The sequence below is a fragment of the Lithobates pipiens genome, unplaced genomic scaffold, assembly GCF_037356315.1.
Source record: "Lithobates pipiens isolate NorthernLeopardFrog02 unplaced genomic scaffold, aLitPip1_a1.2 Scaffold_13, whole genome shotgun sequence".
Classification (NCBI taxonomy): Eukaryota; Metazoa; Chordata; class Amphibia; order Anura; family Ranidae; genus Lithobates; species Lithobates pipiens.
The window spans coordinates 524,378,161-524,404,224 of NW_027507718.1; the positions used below are offsets into that span (position 1 = coordinate 524,378,161).

The following is a 26,064-nucleotide window of genomic DNA, read 5'->3' on the forward strand; positions in this document are numbered from 1 at the left end:
TATAATAATAAAAATCCTTAATAAAAAAATAATGTGAAAAAAGGCTAATAAATAATGCTATCATAATATAATAATTTTTTATTATTATCATTATTATTATCATCATCATCATAATAATAATAATAATAATAATGGTTAATAAAAAGAAAAATAATGGGAAAAAAGATAATAAATAATGGTATCATATTATTATTATTATTATTCATAAAAAATGATGCGAATACTAATAATAATGCATAATATGAAATAATAATAATAATAATAATAATAATAATAATAACAATAATAATATTTAATATTATTATTCATTATTATTAGTATTAGCGTTATTTTTTTATGAATAATAATAGTATAATACCATTATTTATTAGCTTTTTTTGCATCATTTATTATTATTAGAGATAATGATTATTATTATGATAATAATAGTAAGGATAGTAATAAAAAATAATGATAATAATAAATAATGCTGCTAATGCTATTATTATTAATAATAATAATAATAATATGAAATACTAGTACTACTACTACTACTAATAGCATTATTTATCATCGTTATTTATTATTTTATTATTAGCATTATTTATTGTTGTTACTATTATTATTAGCATCAATACTATTATTATTATTATTATTATTATTATTATTATTAATATTATTATTATTTCATACTATTATGCATTATTATTATTAGCATTATTATTATTATTATTATTCATAAAAAATATTATAATAACATTATTTATTAGCATTTTTTATTATTATTTGCATTATAAATTATTATTATTACTACTACTAATAATAATACTAATAATAACAGCAACAATAAATAATACTAATAGTAAAATAATAAATAAAGATAATATAAAATAAAGCTATTATTATCAGTAGGAGTAGTAGTATTTCATTATTATTATCATAATTTTTTATTATGATGATATTATTATTAGTAATAATAATAAAAATAATGTAAATAAAGCTAATAATAATAATATTGCATAATAATAATAAAATACTACAGCGTCCCACGATTCCGTTTGCACGATTTTACGCCAGGTGAAAATTGCGGAAAAATCGATTTGGGTGCCATACAAAGTAAAGGGGATCGCCAGGGCATCCCACGATTTGCACTGTTTATGAATCGCGGGCAAAACAGAACACCATGGTGTGAATGGAGCCTAGGGTGTCCCGTATTGTAAAATACACCCCAATGATGGCAATAGCGGGGATCAATAAATGTAAAGGGGGTGTCGATATGCTTGTGTTTGGTCAGTTAGAAAAGTGTCTGTCCTTCCCCCAGACAGACGGCACCATATCTATTCCTGCCTTTTCCAGAAACCCCCATTCTTTTGCTCACAGTCGCCTCACCGGCATGGCGGCCTCTGACCAGCCTTGTCTTCTTCATCTCTAGGAAATGGGAAGGAGGTGACCCCGGGGTCGCCAACCAGAAGACGCCCACCAGCCTGCTCCTGACCCCCGACAAGACCTTCCACAGCTTCGGCTACACAGCCAGAGACTTCTACCACGATCTGGACCCAGAGGAGGCCCGAGACTGGCTGTACTTCGAGAAGTTCAAGATGAAGATCCACAGCACCAGCGTAAGAGCCGGCCGGGGGCCCGGGGGGGGTGGGGGGCAGGAGGGGTGGCTGCCCTGGGCGCAATGGTTTATTGCAGGGATTTTTGGGCACCCTTTGCCAGTTGCTTCTGTTATAAGGCTGCCAGGGGTAGTGACAGCGGCATCCTTGCTAACCCCAAGGGGAGGGGAGGGGGGTGGGTGAAGTTTGCCAACTTTGCACTGGATATTGGATAACCTGTCCCAGAACTCCAGCCGACCCAGGATCAGAGGGGAGGGGGAGGGGGGGTAGACTGACATAAAAGACCATCTCCTGTAATATGTCTGCAGTCTCTGATCATCTCCTATATTATGTCTGCAGTCTCTGATCATGTCCTGTAATATGTCTGCAGTCTCTGATCATCTCCTATATTATGTCTGCAGTCTCTGATCATGTCCTGTAATATGTCTGCAGTCTCCAATAATCTCTTGTAGTATGTCTGCAGTCTCTGATCATCTCCTGTATCATGTCTGCAGTCTCTGATCATCTCTTGTAGTATGTCTGCAGTCTCTGATCATCTCCTGTAGTATGTCTGCAGTCTCTGATCATCTCCTGTAATATGTCTGCAGTCTCTGATCATTTCCTATATCATATCTGCAGTCTTTGATCATCTCTTGTAGTATGTCTGCAGTCTCCGATCATCTCCTGTCTCTGATCATCTCCTGTAGTATGTCTGCAGTCCCTGATCATCTCCTGTAGTATGTCTGCAGTCTCTGATCATCTCCTGTACTATGTCTGCAGTCTCTGATCATCTCCTGTAGTATGTCTGCAGTCTCTGATCATCTCCTGTAGTATGTCTGCAGTCTCTGATCATCTCCTGTCTCTGATCATCTCCTGTAGTATGTCTGCAGTCTCTGATCATCTCCTGTAATATGTCTGCAGTCTCTGATCATCTCCTGTAGTATGTCTGCAGTCTCTGATCATCTCCTGTAGTATGTCTGTAGTCTCTGATCATCTCCTGTAATATGTCTGCAGTCTCTGATCATCTCCTATATTATGTCTGCAGTCTCTGATCATCTCCTGTAATATGTCTGCAGTCTCTGATCATTTCCTATATCATATCTGCAGTCTCTGATCATCTCTTGTAGTATGTCTGCAGTCTCTGATCATCTCCTGTCTCTGATCATCTCCTGTAGTATGTCTGCAGTCCCTGATCATCTCCTGTAGTATATCTGCAGTCTCTGATCATCTCCTGTAGTATGTCTGCAGTCCCTGATCATCTCCTGTACTATGTCTGCAGTCTCTGATCATCTCCTGTAGTGTGTCTGCAGTCTCTAAACATCTCCTGTAGTATGTCTGCAGTCTCTGATCATCTCCTGTCTCTGATCATCTCCTGTAATATGTCTGCAGTCTCTGATCATCTCCTGTATCATTTCTGCAGTCTCTGATCATCTCCTGTATCATTTCTGCAGTCTCTGATCATCTCTTGTAGACATGTGCAGAGTAAAATATTTTGTTTCGGAATTTAGTTTTCGTCCGAAAACTTAATTTATTTAGTTACTCCTGAAATTCGTTTTTATTTATTTAGTTTTTCGTTCAAAAATTGCATTCGTCCGAAAATCCACATGAATTACAGTCGAATCTGTCTTTGAAGGCTTATGGTGTCTGTCGAATGTATAAAGAAGATTCGACAGAGCTAGTATATAGCATACTTTAGAACCCCTGTTAAAGTCTATGGGACTCCAACGTTCACAATCTAAAGTGCTAATTTTAAAGACTAATTTGCAAGTTACTGTCCTAAAAAGTGTTTGGGGACCCGGGTCCTGCCCCAGGGGACATGTATCAATGCAAAAAAAAGTTTTGAAAACTGCAGTTTTTTCGGGAGCAGTGATTTTAATAATGATTAAAGTGAAACAATAAAAGTGTAATATTCCTTTAAATTTCGTAGAGGGGGGTTGTCTATAGTATGCCTGTGAAGGGGCGCATGTTTCCCGTGCTTAGAATTGTCCCTGCACAAAGTCTCATTTATGCAGGAAAAAAAGTCCTTTAAAATCACTCGCAGCTATAATGAATTGTCGGCTCCCGTAATACAGAGAACACTCATTGAAAGTCATTGATAAGAAAATAAATAAAAAAGTGTGTGGGTCCCCCAAATTCAATTACCAGGCCCTTCAGGTCTGGTATGGATATTAAGGGGAACCCCGCGTCAAATTTAAAAAGAAATTGACGTGGGGTTCCCCCTAAAAATCCATACCAGACCCTTTATCCGAGCACGCAACCTGGCAGGCCACAGGAAAAGAGGGGGGGGCAAGAAAGCGCCCCCCCTCCCTCCTGAACCGTACCAGGCCACATGCCCTAAACATTGGGAGGATGCTTTGGGGGTCTGTGACCCCTCAAAGCACCTTGTCCCCATGTTGATGAGGACAAGGGCCTGATCCCCACAACCCTGGCCAGTGGTTGTGGGGGTCTGCGGGCGGGGGGCTTATCAGAATCTGAAAGCCCCCTTTAACAAGGGGACCCCCAGATCCCGGCCCACCCCCCTGTTTGAAATGGTAAGGGGGTACAAAAGTACCCCTACCATTTCACAAAGAAAGTGTAAAAAATTGTTAAATAAGACAAACACACTTTTGAAAAATTCCTTTATTAAAAATAAAAAAAAAATTAAAAAAAGATTCCAGCGGTGGTAATCCACTCTTGCTATCCAGCGACGGACGGTCATCTCTCCAGCGATGTCTCATCTCATCCAGCGCAGCGAATCCATCCATCTTCTGTCTCCATGGAGGAGACACTTCAGGGATTCCGGTGGCCTGACGTTTCTTATATACGGAGGGCGGGGCCACCCGTCACCTGACCCCGCACCCCTCTGATGTAACACAGGCAGGTTTCTGTTACATCAGAGGGGGGTGGGGTCACCCATACGTCACAGGGAACCCCGGGTTTCCCCTTGCGTCAGAGGGGGGGCGGGGTCAGGTGACAGGTGGCCCCGCCCTCCGTATATAAGAAACGTCAGGCCACCGGAATCCCTGCAGTGTCTCCTCCATGGAGACAGAAGAAGGTTGGATTTGCTGTGCTGATTCAGATGAGCCATCGCTGGAGAGATGACTGTCCGTCGCTGGATAGCAAGAGTGGATTACCACCGCTGGAATCTTTTTTTTATTTATTTTTATTTTTAATAAAGGAATTTTTCAAAAGTGTGTTTGTCTTATTTAACTATTTTTTACACTTTCTTTGTGAAATGGTAGGCGTACTTTTGTACCCCCTTACCATTTCAAACAGGGGGGTGGGCCGGGATCTGGGGGTCCCCTTGTTAAAGGGGGCTTCCAGATTCTGATAAGCCCCCGCCCGCAGACCTTCACAACCACTGGCCAGGGTTGTGAGGATGAGGCCCTTGTCCTCATCAACATGGGGACAAGTTGCTTTGAGGGGTCTCAGACCCCCAAAGCATCCTCCCAAAGTTGAGGGTATGTGGCCTGGTACGGTTCAGGAGGGAGGGGGGGCCGCTCTCTCGTCCCCCCCTCTTTTCCTGCGGCCTCCCAGGTTGCGTGCTCGGATAAAGGGTCTGGTATGGATTTTTAGGGGGACCCCCACGTCAATGTTTCCCCTTAATATCCATACCAGACCTGAAGGGCCTGGTAGTTGAATTTGGGGGACCCCCACGCTTTTTTTTTTTAATTTATTTATTTATTTTTATATCAATGACTTTCAATGAGTGTTCTCTGTGTTACGGAGCCGACAATTCATAATAGCTGCGAGTGATTTTAAAGGACTTTTTTTCCTGCATAAATGACACTTTGTGCAGGGACAGTTCTAAGCACCAGAAACATGCGCCCCTTCACAGGCATACTATAGACACACCCCCCCCCCCCCCCCCCCTACGAAATTTAAAGGAATATTACACTTTTATTGTTTCACTTTAATCATTATTACAATCACTGCTCCCGAAAAAACGGCCGTTTTTAAAACTTTTTTTTGCATTGATCCATGTCCCCTGTGGCAGGACCCGGGTCCCCAAACACTTTTTAGGACAGTAACTTGCAGAATCTTTTTTCTCTGTCGAATATTTTCTCTATATAATCTTGGACTAATAATTTTCTCTATATAATCTAGGCACATTCGACCACAGGTTCTATAGACACAGATTGTTATTGTCAGAGTCACGTCGAATCTCCTATTCTATATCGAACTGTTGTAACAATGAAAAACGAAAATAAAGCATTTATTTATGTCGAATCTTTAGTTTTTCGGATTCTGTGCTTTCGTTATCGTTTGTCAAAACGAAAACGAAAATACCTGAAATTCGGACGAAAATGCATGCACATGTCTAATCTCCTGTACTATGTCTGCCGTCTCTGATCATCTCCTGTAGTATGTGTGCAGTCTCTGATCATCTCTTGTAGTATGTCTGCAGTCTCTGATCATCTCTTGTAGTATGTCTGCAGTCTCTGATCATCTCTTGTAGTATGTCTGCAGTCTCTGATCATCTCCTGTAGTATGTCTGCAGTCTCTGATCATCTCTTGTAGTATGTCTGCAGTCTCTGATCATCTCTTGTAGTATGTCTGCAGTCTCTGATCATCTCCTGTAGTATGTCTGCAGTCTCTGATCATCTCCTGTACTATGTCTGCAGTCTCTGATCATCTCCTGTAGTATGTCTGCAGTCGCTGATCATCTCCTGTAATATGTCTGCAGTCTCTGATCATCTCCTTTAGTATGTCTGCAGTCTCTGATCATCTCCTGTAGTATGTCTGCAGTCTCTGATCATCTCCTGTAGTATGTCTGCAGTCTCTGATCATCTCCTGTATCATGTCTGCAGTCTCTGATCATCTCCTGTAGTATGTCTGCAGTCTCTGATCATCTCCTGTACTATGTCTGCAGTCTCTGATCATCGCCGACCCAGGATCAGAGGGGAGGGGGAGGGGGGGTAGACTGACATAAAAGACCATCTCCTGTAGTATGTCTGCAGTCTCTGATCATCTCCTGTAGTATGTCTGCAGTCCCTGATCATCTCCTGTATCATGTCTGCAGTCTCTGATCATCTCCTGTAGTATGTCTGCAGTCTCTGATCATCTCCTGTACTATGTCTGCAGTCTCTGATCATCTCCTGTACTATGTCTGCAGTCTCTGATCATCTCTTGTACTATGTCTGCAGTCTCTGATCATCTCCTGTATCATTTCTGCAGTCTCTGATCATCTCCTGTAGTATGTCTGCAGTCTCTGATCATCTCCTGTAGTATGTCTGCAGTCTCTGATCATCTCCTGTAGTATGTCTGCAGTCTCTGATCATCTCCTGTAGTATGTCTGCAGTCCCTGATCATCTCCTGTATCATGTCTGCAGTCTCTGATCATCTCCTGTAGTATGTCTGCAGTCTCTGATCATCTCCTGTACTATGTCTGCAGTCTCTGATCATCTCCTGTACTATGTCTGCAGTCTCTGATCATCTCTTGTACTATGTCTGCAGTCTCTGATCATCTCCTGTATCATTTCTGCAGTCTCTGATCATCTCCTGTAGTATGTCTGCAGTCTCTGATCATCTCCTGTAGTATGTCTGCAGTCTCTGATCATCTCCTGTAGTATGTCTGCAGTCTCTGATCATCTCCTGTAGTATGTCTGCAGTCTCTGATCATCTCCTGTAGTATGTCTGCAGTCTCTGATCATCTCCTGTAGTATGTCTGCAGTCGCTGATCATCTCCTGTAGTATGTTTGCAGTCTCTGACCAGAAGCCTCGTATAGTAATAAAGTTGCCCAGTGCTGTACAGCCTCCCTCTCCTCAGTCTCCTCCGGTAGTAATGCAGATTTCCTCCCGCAGGACCTGACCATGAAGACGGAGCTGGAAGCTGTGAACGGGCGGAAGGTTCAGGCGCTGGAGGTCTTCGCACACGCCCTGCGATTCTTCAAGGAGCATGCCATAAAGGTAAGGAGGAGGCCACAAATGCCCGAGGTGATCGACTTCTGTCCCCCCAACCTCCCCATCACCCCGTGCTCAGGACCGACACATCGATCCCAAACAACCCAGACAATTATCCAAGGGTCTGAAATAAGAACTATCTGTGCCACCAGAATCTCTACTCTCTACTAATAGACATGTGTACTGCCGAAAAAATTTTTTTCTTTTTTTGTTTCTTTTTTTTTTTTTCGGATCATTCGTTATAATCAATATTCATTATTTCGAGTAAATTCGTAAATTCAGATAAATTCAAATTCGTTACTTTCACCAACAGACAAATTTGAAAAGAAATTCCAATATCTATAATTTAATAGTTTATAAATTTAAACTTATTTAACTCATTATTAATAAATAATAATAATAAAAATAAAAAAAACTATAATAATGGTTAATAAACTTAATAATTTAATTATAATAGAAATTATCCAAATGTTTTTCATTCTTTGTAATTTTTGGATTTTCGTATTTTTTGGGGGGGATTTTAGTTATTTCAAATTCTCGGATTTTCGTTCTTATTTTTGGATTTTTGTTCTTATTTTCGTATTTTTATCCTTTTTTTTCAGATTTAGTATTTTAGTTATTTAAAATTTTCGAATTTTCATTCTTATTTTTGGATTTTCATTTTTTGGGATTTTCATTTTTTGGGATTTTCATTTTTTTGGGGATTTTCGCTCTGATTTTCGAATTTCTGATTTCCATTGTTTTGAAGTTTTGGATTTTCATTCTTATTTTTGGATTTGTGTTCTTATTTTCAGATTTTCGTCTTTTTTTTGGATTTTGGTTAATTTAAATTTTCGGATTTTCATTCTTTTTTTAGGATTTTTGTTCTTTTATTTTGAAATTGGGATTTATGTTATTTAAAATTTTTATTCTTTTTTTTGGATTTTCGTTCTTATTTTTGGATTTGTGTTCTTATTTTCGGTTTTTCATCCTTTTTTTTTTTTTTTGGGGGAATTTTGGTTAATTCAAATTTTCAGATTCTCGTTCTTATTTTTGGATTTTTCTTCCTATTTTCGGATTTTCGTTCTTTTAGTTTGGATTTTCATTATTTAAAATTTTCATTCTTATTTTTGGATTTACCTTCCTATTTTCGGAGTGCCGTTCCTTTTTTTTCGGATTTTGGTTCATTTGAGTTTTTGCATTTTTGTTCTTTTTTTTCCGGATTTTCGTTCTTATTTTTGGAATTTTGTTCTTATTTTTGGATTTTCGGTCTTTTTTTCAGATTTTCCTTCTTTCTGACTTTTGAATTTCTGATTTTCATTGTTTCAAATTTTTGGATTTTTGTTCTTATTTTTGGAATTTTTGTTCTTATTTTTGGATTTTTCTTCTTATTTTTGGATTTTCAGTCTTTTTTTTCGGATTTTCCTTCTTTCTGATTTTCGAATATCTGATTTTCATTGTTTCGAATTTTTGGATTTGTTTTCTTATTTTTGGAATTTTGTTCTTATTTTTCATTCTTTTTTCGGATTTTCGTTTCTTTCGAATTTCGTTCTTTTTAGAAAATTAGTTTTTCGGAAAAATTTTCAAATGAACAAATATTTCCCGAATTTTGACGAAAAATGTAAAACGGAAACGGAACGAATGGTACGTGTCTATTAGCCAATCCATTACACGGTGTGACTGTTATATCTGACCCCAATCCTTCCCTTCGGGCTCCTCTCCTTGGACGGAAACGGCTGATTCTTCTTACACCGCACACTGTGAGCTTATCACAAGACGCATTAAAAACTGCAGCAAGTCAAAACCCGCCTCATTTCCTGGCTGGAGGACATGCAGAATCATCTAGCTCTTTCCTCCCCATCCTGACTGTCCCTGGTCCGCCGCCTTTATTAATTGGATTTCAATTCTTTCAATCATGGCATTTGCATAACTCCTTCCAAAAGCCAGAACATTGCTTGCATCAGGACTGAGGATTTGTCATCTCTATGACCTCCGGAGGCCCGAGCGCGACGTTATGACATCACAGGGCTGCAGATGTAAACAAAGCCGCGATCGCGGTTGGCAAGCATAAGATCGTGGATTTTTTTTTCTCTCAATCTCATGCTTCCCAGCCTGGAGGAGAGATTTGGGGGGGGGGGGGTCTTATTGACTCCGCATCTCTCCATAAAGAGGACCTGTCACAAACGATTCTCTGGCTGTCTCCTGTACTAGTCCTAGTGATAAAAAAAAATGTAAAAGAAAGTGTAAAAAAAAAAAAAAAAATGAAATAATAATTTAACACTCCCCTGTTTCCGGTAGCTCGCGCTCAGAAGCAAAGGCACAGGTAAGTCCCGCCCACATATATAAACGCTGTTTAAACCACACATGTGAGGTATCGCCGTGTGTGTTAGACCGCGAGCAACAGACCTCCTCTGTAACTCTAAACTGGTAACCTGTAAAAAAAAAATTGAAAGCGTCGCCTATGGAGATTTTTAAGTCCCGCACTTTGGTGCCATTCCACGAGCGTGCGTAATTTTTAAAGCGTGACCTGTTGGGTATCTATTTACTCGGCGTAACATCATCTTTCACATTATACAAAGAAATTGGGCTACCTGTTATTTTTTTAAATTGTGAAAGTTTTTTATTTTTTCCCCGAAAAAACGCGTTTGAAAAATTTTTGCGCAAATACCGTGCCAGATCAAAAGTTGCAACGACCGCCATTTTATTCCCTAGGGTGTCTGCAAATATATATATATATATATATATATATATATATATATAATATATATATATATATATATATATATATATATGATATGTATATATATATATATAAATATATAATATGTTTGGGGGTTCTGAGTATTTTTCTTGCAAAGAAAATAATGGTCTTTACATGTAGGGGAGAAGTGCCAGAATTGGCCTGGGTGGCAAGTGGTTAATGTCACTGGATCTAAAATAAGGTGTGTAAGGAAAATGGAAAGACTTAATTTATACCAACCTACCACAGACCAGAGAAATGTGAATTGTCCCTTATTAATATTATTATTATTGAATTATTATTATTATTATTAATATTATTAAAATATTATTCAATTATTAATTATATATTATTATTATTATTATTGTTAAAATATTATTCAATTATTAATTATATATTATTATTATTAGTATTATTATTAGTGTTAAAATATTATTAAATTATTAATTATATAATATTATTATTATTATTATTATTATTATTATTATTATTATTATTAATAATTTTCATTCGGTACCTGCAGATTGTTAACGATTGTCTTTGTCTCAGGAACTGCGGGATCAATGCCCCTCCCTGGATGAGAAGGAGGCCATCCGATGGGTCATCACCGTGCCCGCCATCTGGAAGCAGCCAGCCAAGCAGTTCATGAGGGAGGCCGCTTACCTGGTAACAATTCACTGCTGAATTCTAAGGGGTGACCCCCCCCCCCCCCCCAACTAGACACGTGTGATTCGTTTCGTTCCAAATTAGTTTTCTAACGAATTCCGACAAATTTGTTCATTCGGAAACATTCGAATTAACGAAAACCCATTTGACAAACTTTTCCTGAATATTCGTAAATTCGAACATTCGAAAAATTTGTAAATTTTAAAGAAATTGTAAATTCATCAATTCGAAAAAAAATGTGTAAATTAAAAAAAAAATTGTAAATGCGTCAATTCGAAAAAATGTGTCAATTCGAAAAAAATTGTAAATTCGTCAATTCAAAAAAATTTGAAAATTCATCAATTTGAAAAAAAAATGTAAATTCAAAAAAAATTCAGAAATTTGGAAAGTCAGAAAATTCAAAAATCTGACAACCTGAAACTCTGAAACAACAATAATTACAACAATAATTACTTAAATATTACTAACTTCCTAACTAACTAAATTGTAATTTCTTTTCAAATTTGGCTGTTGGTGAACGTAACAAATACAAATCTAAACAAATAGAACGGAACGAATAATATTTATTATTTATTATTAATAATTCATTCAGTTCCATTTGTTTAGATGCGGCATTCGTTATTTCGGATAATTCTTAACTTCGGATAAATTCGTATTCATTCACTAACAGGCCAAATTTTAAAGGAAATTCCAATATCAACAATAGTTAATAGTTTAATAATTAGTAAATTTGAAAAAAAAAACTTGTAAATTCATCAATTCGAAAATTCGTGAATTTGAAAAAGTTTGTAAAATCATCAATTCGAAAAAATATGGTAAATTCGAAAAAATTTGTAAATGCGTCAAGTCGAAAAAAATGTGTAAATTCATCAATTCAAAAAAGGAAATTCCAATATCTACAATAGTTAATAGATTAATAGTTGGTTATTTCAAATTTTTCGAATTTTCGTGTTTTCAAATTTACGAATTAGCGAATATTCGAATTTAAAAATAGAATAAAATTAGTTAAACGGGTTTTCGTTAATTCGGATGTTTGCGAATTAAGGAATTAGTTGAAGTTCGTTAAAAAATTTACGGTCGCAACACAAGTTTCGACGGATTCTGTTGTCGGAATGTCTGACCGTGTGTACAAAGGCTAAGAAGGTAGTGATCTTGTGTTTCTTCTAAGCAGGAACACGGATCTCTGCCTTCCAGGGGCGGACTGACCATTTGGCCACTCGGGCACTGCCCGAGGGCCCCATGCCACTAGGGGGGCCCCATCAGGGTTGCCAGCCTCAGTAAAACCAGGGACAGTATGTAAAAATCTGTGTTTTCTTTACATCTGTCTCTGAAATGTCCCTTACCGACATCCTTTTGATCTAAAAATCCTGAGATTAGAGCTGCCCCACCTCTCCAGTACCTTCTCAGCCAATAGAAACATGTCTGTGTATACTGTGTTATTGTATACTGTGTGTGTGTGTGTGTTTTTGTATACTGTGTGTACATGTATTTGTATACTGTGTGATTGTATACCGTGTGTGTATACTGTGTGGCCCCATAATATCTGATTGCCTGGGGGCCCCATAATCTCCTATTGCCCAGGGGCCCCATGAATTGTCAGTCCGCCCCTGCTGCCTTCCTACAGTACAAGCACATCCCCCACACAGTTAGGCACACAGTTAACCCTGTGATCGCCCCTGATGTTAACCCCTTTCCCTGCCAGTGTCATTAGTACAGTGGCAGTGCATTTTTTTTTTTTAGCACTGATCACTCGATTACTGTCCCTGGTCCCCAAAAAGTGTCAAAAGTGTCACTTAGTGTCCAATCTGTCCGCCGCGATGTTGCAGTCCCGCTAAAAACCGCTGATCTCCACCATTACAAGTAAAAAAATAAAAATAAAATTTCATAAACAAATCGCGTAGTTTGTAGATGCTATAACTTTTGCGCAAACCAATCAATATTCACTTATTGGGATATTTTTTTTTTACCATAAATATGTAGCAGAATACATATTGGCCTAAATTGATGAAAAAATTTTATTTTTTTTACTGGATATGTTTTATAGCAGAAAGTAAAAAATAAATAGTTTCTTTTTTTTTTAAATCCTCGCTCTTGTATTATTTGTAGCGCAAAAATAAAAAAACGCAGAGGTGATCAAACACTACCAAAAGAAAGTTCTATTTGTGGGAGAAATTCACATTTATTTTATATGTGTACAGCGTTGCACGACCGCACAATTGTCAGTTAAAGCGACACAATGCCATATCGCTAATTAAATATCCTGGTCATGAATGGGGGGGGGTAAAACTTTCCAGAGCTAAAGTGGTTAATACTTGATTCAGGCATGTCTCCATCACCCCCCCCCCCCCCCCCCCCCAGTGATCCAACTCTCAGACTGTACATTGTAACTTTGTTCTCTGTGTTGTACTCACTGACTCTATCCTCTGTCCTTTCTAGGCCGGTCTGGTGTCTCCAGAAAACCCGGAGCAGCTCCTGATCGCTCTGGAGCCGGAAGCCGCCTCTATCTACTGCAGGAAGCTCCGCCTACACCAGCTGATCGACCTCAGCAGCAAGTCCCTGTTCAACGGCGGCTTCCCCACTGACCGCACCCGCAGCATCGACTCCAGCTTCAGGATAGGTGAGCTCACCATCGGGCCGGTACCACGCGGCCGGGTCAGGACCACCCAGTATTTAGGTGTTCTGCCAGGTCAGGACCACCCAGTATTGAAGTGTTCTGCCGGGTCAGGACTGTCCCAGTATTGAAGGGTTCTGCTGGGCCAGGACCGCCCAGTATTGAAGTGTTCTGCCGGGTCAGGACTGTCCCAGTATTGAAGGGTTCTGCTGGGCCAGGACCACCCAGTATTGATGGGTTCTGCTGGGTCAGGACCACGCAGTATTGAAGGGTTCTGCTGGGTCAGGACCACTCAGTATTGAAGGGTTCTTCCGGGTCAGGACCACCCAGTATTGAAGTGTTCTGTCAGGCCAGGACCTCCCAGTATTGAAGTGTTCTGCTGGGTCAGGACCACCCAGTATTAAAGTGTTCTGCTGGGTCAGGACCACCCAGTATTGAAGTGTCCTGCCAGGTCAGGACCACCTAGTATTGAAGTGTTCTGCCGGGCCAGGACCACCCAGTATTGAAGTGTTCAGTCGGGTCAGGACCACCCAGTATTGACATGTTCAGCCGGGTCAGGACCGCCCAGTATTGAAGTGTTCTGACGGGTCAGGACCGCTCAGTATTGAAGTGTTCTGACGGGTCAGGACCGCCCAGTATTGAAGTGTTCTGCCGGGTCAGGAACACCCAGTATTGAGGTGTTCTGCCGGGTCAGGAACACCCAGTATTGAAGTGTTCTGCGGGGTCAGGACCACTCAGCATTGAAGTGTTCTGCGGGGTCAGAACCACCCAGTATTGAAGGGTTCTGTTGGGTCAGGACCACCCAGTATTGAAGTCTTCTGCTGGTTCAGGACCACCCAGTATTGATGGAGAAAATAAATGTAGAGTTGGTAATTAAGGGCCAGATAGGCTTCTCTAAAGAGATGAGTTTCCCGAGATTGTGTAAAAGTGGACAGAGAAGGAGATAGTTGAAAAGATTGGGGTAGAGAGTTCCAGAGAATGGGAGAGGCTCTGGAGAAGTCCTGGAGGCGAGCGTGGGAGGAGGAGACGGGGGAGCTATGCATTGACATGCCTCCTAATACCCAATCTGTCTGAACACTATGGTCACTAGACATGAGCAATTCGTTTCGTTCTGAATTCGTTTTTTTTAACAAATTTCGACAAATTTGTTAATTCGTAAATATCTGAACTAACGAAAAACCATTTCACAAATTTTTCCGAATATTTGAAAATGCGGAAATTCGAAAATCCAAAAATAAGAATGAAAACCTGAAAATTCAAAAGAACAAAAATCCGAAAATAAGAACGGAAACCCCGAAAATTCGAAAACCGGAAAATTTGAGAATCTATAATAATAACTAACTAATAATAACGTAACTATTAATAAACTATTAAATTATAGGTATTGGAATTTCCTTTCGAATTTGGCTGTTAGTGAACGACGTAACGAATACAAATTTATCCCAAGTTCGGAATTATCTTAAATAACGAATGGAACGTAACAAATTACTTTTTATTATTTTTATTATTATTATTATTTATTATTATTAATTTGTTCCATTCATTTAGATGCGGCATGAGTTATTTTGGATAATTCATAACTTCGGATAAATTCGTATTCATTCACTAACAGCCAAATTTGAAAGGAAATTCCAATACCTATAATTTAATAGTTATTATTAGCTAATTATTCGAAAATAAGAAAGAAAATCCAAAAATCTCAAAATGTGAAATAATAACTAATTTGTTTTTTCTTTTTTTTTTTTTTTTTTTTTTTTTTTTAGGAAATTCAGAATTCAGAATTAGTAAAATCGGAAATTCGGAATTTCGGGAACTCAAAGATTCGAGAAAGTTAAAATCCAAAATTCGTATTTCCGAATTCTCTAATCTTTGAATTTTCTGAAATTCCCAATTTCCAATTTTACGAATTCTGAATTTCCTAAAAAAAAAAAAAACGAATAAAACGAAAACTAACTAATTTTTCGGCAGTGCACCTGTCTAATGGTCACATGCTGACTAGGTTACCGTCCACAGGCAGCTTAACTCTCCAAAAAGACAAAGAAGTTGAATCCAACCCAATTTTATTTCACCTAATTGTAATACAGAGGAGGTTTCTCCAGTCTTTGGAAGCGTAAGAAGACAATGACTTTCCCAGGACCTGTCTCTGCAAAGTACCAACACTGGCTGAAGGAACATTAAAGAAATAGGGAGTGTCTAGCGAGTATTTAAAGTGTTACTAAACCCACAACAGTAAAATCAGTCTGTATATGCATGTTATACTCACTGTGGGACCTAAGGGGTTAATCCTGCGCATTGTGTAAAAAGGATGTTTGATCCTGTCTTCTCTGATCCTCCCCTTCTTACACAGTCCCCAATCCATCTCCAGATAGTACAGAGCTTTGGGGGCACTCTGCATATGCTCAGTTTGGAGTGTATTGCAAGAGAGTTTTTTGGGGGGAGGCGGGAGAGGCCTTAGCACTATCTTGAAGAACAGTGGTCTCATTCCCACATCTGTTGCCCCAAGAAGATGGGGAGGCTTTAGAACCATCTTGAAGAACAAGGGTATCATCCCCACATCTGTTGCCCCAAGAAGAAGGTGGGGGAGGCTTTAGCACCATCTTGGAAAACAGTGGTCTCATCCTCACATCTGTTGCCCCAAGAAGAAGATGGGGGAGGCTTTAGAACCATCTTGAGGAACAAGGGTCTCATCCCCACATCTTTTGCTCCAAGAAGGTGGTGGGGGAGGCTTTAGCACCATCTTGAAGAACAGTGGTCTCATCCCCACATCTGTTGCCCCAAGAAGAAGGTAGGGGAGGCTTTAGTACCATCTTGGAAAACAGTGGTCTCATCCTCACATCTGTTGCCCCAAGAAGAAGTTGGGGGAGGCTTTAGAGCCAACTTGAGGAACAAGGGACTCACCCCCACATCTGTTACCCCAAGAAGAAGGTGGGGGAAGCTTTAGCAACATCTTGGGGAGCAAGGGTCTCATCCCCACATCTGTTGCCCCAAGAAGAAGGTGGGAGAGGCTTTAGCACCACTTTGAAGAACAAGGGTCTCATTCCCGCATATGTTGCCCCAAGAAGAAGTTGGGGGAGGCTTTAGAGCCAACTTGAGGAACAAGGGACTCACCCCCACATCTGTTGCCCCAAGAAGAAGGTGGGGGATGCTTTAGCACCATCTTGGGGAACAGTGGTCTCATCCTCACATCTGTTGCCCCAAGAAGAAGGTGGGGGAGGCTTTAGCACCGCTTTGAAGAACAAGGGTCTCATTCCCACATCTATTGCCCCAAGAAGAAGGTGGGGGAGGCTTTAGCACCGCTTTGAAGAACAAGGGTCTCATTCCCACATATGTTTCCCCAAGAAGAAGTTGGTGGGGGGCTTTAGAGCCATCTTGAGGAACAAGGGTCTCCTCCCCACATCTGTTGCCCTAAGAATGTAGTGGGGGAGGCTTTAGCACCATCTTGAGGAACAAGGGTCTCATCCCCACATCTGTTGCCCCAAAGAAGAAGGTAGGGAAGGCTTTAGCACCATCTTGGAAAACAATGGTCTCATCCTCACATCTGTTGCCCGGAAAAGAAGATGGGGAAGGCTTTAGCACCATCTTGGGGAACAAGGTTCTCATCCCCACATCTATTTCCCCAAGGGACTCATCCCCACATCTGTTGCCCCAAGAAGAAGGTAGGGGAAGCTTTAGCACCATCTTGAGGAACAGTGGTCTTATCCTCACATCTGTTGCCCCAAGAAGAAGGTGGGGGAAGCTTTAGCACCATCTTGAGGAACAGTGGTCTTATCCTCACATCTGTTGCCCCAAGAAAAAGATGGATGTTACAGTATATGGGAATTCTCTTCCCAACAGTGACAATAAAAAAACAAGACAGAGGTTCTAATCCACATACTTTCCAAAAATGTAAATACAAGGTATGGCTGGAGCTGATTGTTATTAAAAAAAAAAAAAGTGTTATTGCTACAAATTCTAAAAATACATAAAAAAAAATTCTTCTTCTCCCCAGCGAGAGAGCAGCTGCGGAGATCTCGGCACAGTCGGACATTCCTGGTGGAGACGGGCATGGGGGAGCTGTGGTCGGAGATGCAGGCAGGTAGGAGTTTCATTTTTTTTTTTTCACTTTTGAAGCTTTCAGGATTTACTTTTGGAAATAAAGAACTTGAAGAGATCAAATGTTCTGCTGCCATCTAGTGGCCAACATTGGATAGTGAATGCTATCAAAGATGCCCTCTAGATGGCAGCAGATAGTACATGATGGGGGGAGGGGGGACAAAATATTGAAAATTGTATCAAATACTTACCGTAATTTGCCTTTTTTGGCACCATTTATGCCGCCATGTTGGCGCCAGGAAAAGACATTTTGAAAGAAAGGAGAAAACAGGTCAAAGCAATATTAAATCCAAATCCAAAATTGTAATATCTTGCAGCTTACCAACCATTCCATGTGGTGGCTGCATTTGTTTTCTTTCTTTAGGCTTTTTTTTCTTTTGTATTCACCTGGTGCTCTGGCCAGTAACACACCTCCTCTATTAGAGCGCCCCCACTCTGGATGAAGGAGCACTTTTGCACAGCAGCAGCAATGTGAATGTGGAGGGGAGGGGAGTGTTAGATGTATTATCAGATTTAAATATACTAACAAACTGAAGCCAAGCTCCAGCCAATACTATAGTGTGGTTACAGCAAACTGTTTTTTTTTTCCTTGTGGGTTTCATATGAATTAATAAAACTGATCATTGTAAGCACCCCCTGTCAGTGGTAAATGGTTTGTCTCATCCATGTAAACTGATACATTCTATATATCTATCTCTCTCTCTATAGAGATATATATATATATATATAGATAGATATATAGATAGATAGATAGATAGATAGATAGATAGATAGATAGATAGATAGATAGATAGATAGATACACACAATATATACACGATATTACCAAAAGTATTGGGACACCTGCCTTTACACGCACATGAACTGTAATGGCATCCCAGTCTTCGTCCATAGGGTTCAATATTGAGTTGGCTCACCCTTTGCAGCTATAACAGCTTCAACTCTTCTAGGAAGGCCGTCCACAAGGTTTAGTAGTGTGTCTATGGGAGTGTTTTACCATTCTTCCAGAAGCACAATTGTCAGGTCGGGCACTGATGTTGGACGAGAAGGCCTGGCTCGCAGTCTATGCTCTATTTTATCCCAAAGGTGTTCTATTGGGTTGAGGTCAGGTTTCTGTGCAGGCCAGTCAAGTTCCTCCACCCCAAACTCACTCATCCATGTCTTTATGGACATAATGAAACTGATAATGAAACTGACATGGCTCAGATAAAACATGGAGCTCGGAGTCCGCGGGGAGGGGAAATCAGACATCAATTTCTTTATGGCTTGTGATCCTCTGAGAAAATGTACTCTGATGTAAGAGGGGGATCTGATGTAAGAGGGGGATCTGATGGGTACCCTGATGTAAGGGGGACTCTGATGTAAGAGGGGGCTCTGATGTAAGAGGGGGCTCTGATGTAAGAGGGGGCTCTGAAGGGTACCCTGATGTAAGGAGGACTTTGATGTAAGAGGGGGCTCTGAAGGGTACCCTGATGTAAGGAGGACTTTGATGTAAGAGGGGGCTCTTGATGGGCACCCTGATGTAAGGGGGGCTCTTGATGGGCACCCTGATGTAAGGGGGGCTCTGATGTAAGAGGGGGCTTTGATGGGTACCCTAATGTAAGGGGGGCTCTGATGTAAGAGGGGGTTCTGATGGGTACCCTGATGTAAGGGGGACTTTGATGTAAGAGGGGGCTCTGAAGGGTACCCTGATGTAAGGAGGACTTTGATGTAAGAGGGGGCTCTTGATGGGCACCCTGATGTAAGGGGGGATCTGATGGGTACCCTGATGTAAGGGGGACTTTGATGTAAGAGGGGGCTCTGAAGGGTACCCTGATGTAAGGAGGACTTTGATGTAAGAGGGGGCTCTTGATGGGCACCCTGATGTAAGGGGGGCTCTGATGTAAGAGGGGGCTTTGATGGGTACCCTAATGTAAGGGGGGCTCTGATGTAAGAGGGGGTTCTGATGGGTACCCTGATGTAAGGGGGACTTTGATGTAAGAGGGGGCTCTGAAGGGTACCCTGATGTAAGGAGGACTTTGATGTAAGAGGGGGCTCTTGATGGGCACCCTGATGTAAGGGGGGCTCTGATGTAAGAGGGGGCTTTGATGGGTACCCTGATGTAAGGGGGGCTCTGATGTAAGAGGGGGTTCTGATGGGTACCCTGATGTAAGGGGGACTTTGATGTAAGAGGAGGCTCTGATGGGCACCCTGATGTAAGGGGGACTTTGATGTAAGAGAGGGCTCTGATGGGCGCCCTGATGTAAGGGGGACTTTGATGTACGAGAGGGGGTTCTGATGGTTACCCTGATGTAAGGGGGGCTCTGATGTAAGAGGGGGTTCTGATGGGTACCCTGATGTAAGGGGGACTTTGATGTAAGAGGGGGCTCTGATGGGTACCCTGATGTAAGGGGGTCTCTGATGTAAGAGGGGGCTCTGATGGGTACCCTGATGTAAGGGGGACTCTGATGTAAGAGGGGGTTCTGATGGGTACCCTGATGTAAGGGGGACATTGATGTTAGAGGGGGCTCTGATGTGTGCCCTGATGTAAGGGGGGCTCTGATGTAAGAGGGGGCTCTGATGGGTACCCTGATGTAAGGGGGACTCTGATGTAAGAGGGGGTTCTGATGGGTACCCTGATGTAAGGGGGACATTGATGTTAGAGGGGGCTCTGATGTGTGCCCTGATGTAAGGGGGGCTCTGATGTAAGAGGGGGCTCTGATGGGTACCCTGATGTAAGGGGGACTTTGATGTAAGAGGGGGCTCTGAAGGGTACCCTGATGTAAGGGGGACTTTGATGTAAGAGGGGGTTCTTATGGGTACCCTGATGTAAGGGGGACTCTGAAGTAAGAGGGGGTTTTGATGGGTACCCTGATATAAGGGGGACTTTGATGTAAGAGGGTGTTTTGATGGGTACCCTGATATAAGGGGGACTTTGATGTAAGAGGGTGTTTTGATGGGTACCCTGATGTAAGGGGGACTTTGATGTAAGAGGGGGTTCTTATGGGTACCCTGATGTAAGGGGGACTCTGATGTAAGAGGGGGTTCTGATGGGTACCCTGATGTAAGGGGGACTTTGATGTAAGAGGGGGCTCTGATGGGTACTCTGATGTAAGGGGGACTTTGATGTAAGAGGGGGCTCTGAAGGGTACCCTGATGTAGGGGGGACTTTGATGTAAGAGGGGGCTCTGATGGGTACCCTGGTGTAAGGGGGACTTTGATGTAAGTGGGGTCACTGATGGGTTCAGGTTTATGTGGAATTTCTCTGGTTTACTAGTCAGTTGTTATAACTCACACCATACCAAAACACTTCATGTAAAACGTATTAATTAATTTCACTTGTATTCACTGAATTTCTAAAAACAAATTTTTTTTTGGCCGGTGATGAAAAGTCTGGAGCCCCCCCCCCACTTTATAGACCTTTATAAAATACCCGTCTCTCTGGCATTGGCAGTTGGAGGAACCCCCCTGGCAGGTCGGATGAGGTTGGACGAGGAGAAGTTGGCCGTGTTCTCAGTCCTGTAAAGTGTTTTATGACTCCCGGGTGGGACGCGGTGAGGTCACTATTGGACTGTCGGTGGATGAGCGGGTGGAGCAGGATACTGAGCTGAGGGTTTCAGAGCTAAAATTAAAAGTTTGTATTTCCTGTGCAGGGGAGGGGATCGCGCTGTCCAGGTCCCCTCATGACCGGCACACTAGAGAGCATGGAGGACCTAAACACATTGCACAACGTTTAAAGTGACCTTGTTACCAGACCGTTCATTTCAACTAAAATCCTAAATCCTTGAACCCTCCAAACCCCCCCCCATCCCATCTTCAGAGCCACCATTCTTGACTAGACAAGAATGACATCTCTAGTGCTTTGAAGCCCCCTTCACAAATCCCAGCAAGCTTACTTCTCCTCCAGACCTCTACTGGAGCTCCAATAGACCAGCATGAAGTTTTGGAGAGTCTGTGGTCCCTTTTTAAGGTAACAGACAGAACCTTGAGAAAGGAGACCAAGGTGCCCTACAAACGTCAAGTTGGTCCAATGGGACTCCAGCAGAGGTCTGGAGTGGAACTTGGTGTGCTGGTTCCATCTCTCTAGTTCAGTGATTCTCAACCAGGGTTCCTCCAGTGGTTGCTAGGGGTTCCTTCACCATTGGGCAATTTCTGCCTCTCGGATAACTTCCCACTCACACCAGCTATCTGTAAGGAGGTAATTCTTCCCAATGGCCACAAATGTAAGGACCATTCTTCCCACTGACCATCACACTAATGTATCATGAGTTGTAGATTTCAAATTTTCAGCAGGGGTTCCCCGAGACCAGAGAAGTATTTCAAGGGTTCCTCTGTGTTGAAAAGGTTGAGAAAGGCTGATCTAGTTGGTCATGGTACCACCATTTGAGGAGTTATTGTAGGTTCTCTTTATCATCAGCCCAGACTTTTCTCTCTGTTTCCTGCCTAGGAGATCGCTACATTGTTGTGGACTGCGGTGGAGGTACGGTGGACCTCACAGTACATCAGATCGAGCAGCCAGAGGGGACATTGAAGGAGCTCTACAAAGCATCAGGTGAGACCGGTTTATAACAACAGAGGGAAGATGGGAGAATGTGGCTTCCTATAGCACAGGGATCTCCAAACTACGACCCTCCAGCTGTTGCGGAACTACACATCCCATGAGGCATTGTAAAACTCTGACATTCACAGACATGAATAGGCATGATGGGAATTGTAGTTCCTGAACAACTGGAGGGCCATAGTTTGGAGACCCCTGCTATAGCAGCTTCCACTGTCCAACCCACTCTGGAAAACTGGAACCCAGAGAGGCCACTAACAGAAACAAATCCATCAATCTTTTCACAAAATTGTAAGAACAGTCACCAACAGACATTTGTAATGAACCGAATCTCCACACATGGTTATAATAATGCAGTCTTAACTGTCAGCGATCACCGTTTTTGTCATTATTTACTTGTATTCTCTCCCCGCCCTGGCAGAATGGTTAGGCTGTAAGGCCTCCCATTGAGGATGTCTTCTGTCCTGCCTGTAAAAAAAAAGTTGAAATTGAAGTGCTACACTACTGCTAAGAGGTCCAAATACAACTTTATTCCATTGAAGATCAAGGTGTACAATTAAAAAAGTAGCCAATAAAAACAAATATATAATAATATTATATTATTAATTATTAATATATTATTAATATTATTAATATATTAATAACAATATATCATAATAATAACAACAATAATCATCACTAATATTGAAATCATACATTGTGGATGATAAGGTAACCTAATGAGAATAACAAAAAAAAAAAAAAATGTGTATGTGTATAAATTGAGCCATACATTATACAATATGATTGTGCAAATCGCAAAAATAATAAAATAAATAAATAATAATAATAGTATTATTTTCGCTAGTGAACCATAACCATATACTGTAACAAGCAACCTAACTATGTAACAAAAATCCCACCCAACGAACTAACTATATACAAAACATACAAAATGAGATACACTAATAAACAGGGCAATACCAGAGATGGACGGAGGAGGGAGGAACCAGGCCTGGGATCAGGAACAAGAGGAGCAGAAATAAGGCAGGAGAGTACAGGATGCAAGTTAAGAGCAAGATCTGGAGCGGAATAAAACGGCACACAGTAGCTGGCTAGCAAAGCAAAACACTGATGCAAAGTGTAATAATAGAGAAGGGCCTAAATACCCTCCCAGCAGCCAACATCAGGTGGAGACTGATTACTGGAAACTGCTTGGAGACACCCGCTGGTGGACACCAGAACTACAACCTATTCTTCTGAGAAGCACAGTGCCACCAGCGGGTGATCCAGGTTCGGACGCATTTATAGAACAGTCACATGACTAAACAATATCAGGATTATATGAGTAAAAAATGAATACTTTGTTCACAGACTGTTTCCCCTCTCCTCCAGTATCCTAGACAGTGTCAGTTATCAGTCTTGAGCTCAGGCAGCAGACAGGGCAGGGCTCCCCTAACCATGGGGGCCATGGGCACCTCTGACAGGGAGAGGATAAAGGTGAATAAATGCACACACTCATTCCTGAGAGGTATGGCTGCACTGTAATAACAGATTAAGGGTGAAGAATGAGATTCTTATCATTCTTGATTTTATCTTCTCACATCCCCCTACTTCCTGTCTATTATATAGAACAGGAAGTTAGGGGAAGTTGCCCCAGCATGGAGACAGGGAACAGCAAAAAACATATTTTCTAGACGAGCGAGGAAATTAACTATAGAAGGATGCTATCTGTGTTCCTATGATGGAAATTTCCCCTTACTAGCTGTGCAGGTGACAGTTGTCAGAACAGGAAGAGAAGAGAAATTTCCTTTGTAGGGACACAGATAGCATTTCAGATTTAAGAGAGAAACCCTAAAGGAGGAAAGAGATATTTCATTTAATTTAAAGCCAAACTTTAGCCAAATCGTTGTTCTGAATAGACCTCGTCAGGTCTCTGTTGCCACCTCACTTCCTCTCAGGACAGGAAGTAATATAAAATATCTCCAATGGGGACACAGACAAACAAAAAAGATGTTTTTAGTAGAATAGGGAAGAGCTTCCAACCAGTGGAGGAACCAGCAGGGTCACAAAGGTTCTGCCACCATGGGGGGCCCCAAGACAGCAGGAAGGGGGCCTTCTGAGGAGCATGTAAAAGGGCCCTGTGACGGGTGTCAAGGGTGGGTGGGAAAAACCCCGGCCCAGAGAGACAGGCCCCAGGCTTGGCGAGACGGGCCCTGGGACCAGAGGAAAAGGCCCTGGGAATGATGGAAAGGACCTTGGTCCAATGGAAAGTGCTCTGGCGGCTAGGGGGGCCCTTCATGGCTCCTTACACTGAAGCCCTGAAGGTTCTAGTTACGCCTCTTCTTCCAACTTTTGCTTTTACCTTCCTGTCCCCATGACAACTGCTCCTCCCAGTCCTTAGATAGGTGTCACATGGACAGGAAGTGAAGAAAATCTGTTCAATGGGGGGGTTACAGACAGAAGCTAAAACCTGACAGAGATTCCAACCCTTCCATTCAATATCCAAACTTAAAAAAACAAAATGTTTTGGATAGAGTTGGACTTGTATATCTAGTAAATATGGCCATGGGCTAAGCATGGCTGGATTTAGTCTATATCAGTGATGGTGAACCTCGGCACCCCAGATGTTTTGGAACTACATTTCCCATGATGCTCATGCACTCTGCAATGTAGTGGAGCATCATGGGAAATGTAGTTCCAAAACATCTGGGGTGCCAAGGTTCGCCATCACTGGTCTAGAGGTATTAGATATAGTTCTCTAAATAATGACCTCCTGGCCTTTTGGCCATGTTCTGTCCTTGAAGGGGGTCCATACGGATCTGTTGGGGTTGACCTCGCCTTTGAGAAGATGTTGTGCAAGATATTCAGCGAAGATTTCATCCAGACCTTCATGATGAAGCGCCCAGCTGCCTGGGTGGATCTGATGATCGCATTTGAGGCCCGGAAAAGGACAGCCGCCCCACAGAGGTCCAACCACTTGAACATCTCTCTCCCCTTCTCCTTCATCGACTTCTACCGCAGACACAAGGGGCATAACGTGGAGACGGCTCTCCGGAAGAGCAGGTAATTCAGAAAGATAAGCTTGTGTCATTTCAAAGGGTTGGCTCCAAAAAAACTTCTTTATTTAGTATGGAAAAGCTCAATGACTGATGAAAGGGGGGGGGGGGGGGTGTTTTATCCAGTCATAGCATGGCTGAACTCTTGGCTTTTCAGTTGGACTATTTTTGTCCCTAGAGGTATCAAGACACAAATCTACTATGTTGAGCGCCCTCTAGTGGACTCTTCATGGGAATATGTAGAAACTTGGATTGGTGACAACAGTAGCTTTCACTGCTGTGCAAGGGTGCAAGGGTCCTAAACAGCAGCAGTGGATCAAACCACGCCTCATTCCCCCCCAAACCTCAGAAAATATATTGTAGTTTAGCAGTTGAAGTTATGGCTTTCTGTGCAATTCAAGTTGATTACCACTAGGTGGTGCTCAGCTCACCTTTTAACAGGAAAGCATGCTTAAAAACTTCAGCTGCCTGATATTTCTGGATTTATTTACAGTTTAAATAATGAGCAATAAATATACATTTTGGAATTCTCTAAAACTCCTATATACATGCAGATCGGCCAGTAGAATAATGTGTAAACATGTTTGTGGCCGCCTGACCATCACATATGAGCTTATTTGACATTCCATTCAAAAACCATAACCATTAATTTGTAGTTTCCCCGAGCTTGATGGATATAACTTCCCATCGGGGAAGGCTATTAAAAAGAGTTTGAAAGGTATCTGAGGGAATTTTATTTCTGGCCTAAAAAAACATTTGTGAGGTCAGGTACTGATGTTGGATGAGAAGACCTGGCTCCAAGTTGGCATTTTAGTTCATCCGAAAAGTGTCCAGTGGGGATGAGGTCAGGGCTCTGTGTTCAGTAGGGTTGAGGTCAGGGCTCTGTGTCCAGTAGGGTTGAGGTCAGGGCTCTGTGTACAGTAGGGTTGAGGTCAGGGCTCTGTG

At 41.7% G+C, this 26,064-nt stretch overlaps 1 protein-coding gene across 1 annotated transcript in view; it reads left to right on the forward strand.

The window, feature by feature from the left end:
* The window catches only part of HSPA12B (heat shock protein family A (Hsp70) member 12B), an 81,844-nt gene that overhangs the window by 39,578 nt on the left and 16,202 nt on the right, over positions 1–26,064 (forward strand). The window contains exons 5-11 of the mRNA XM_077478111.1: positions 1,412–1,598; positions 7,359–7,463; positions 10,726–10,842; positions 13,279–13,459; positions 17,442–17,528; positions 21,971–22,075; positions 24,868–25,126. Of these exons, the coding sequence (XP_077334237.1) occupies positions 1,412–1,598; positions 7,359–7,463; positions 10,726–10,842; positions 13,279–13,459; positions 17,442–17,528; positions 21,971–22,075; positions 24,868–25,126 (1,041 nt within the window). The remainder of the gene's footprint in view (positions 1–1,411; positions 1,599–7,358; positions 7,464–10,725; positions 10,843–13,278; positions 13,460–17,441; positions 17,529–21,970; positions 22,076–24,867; positions 25,127–26,064) is intronic.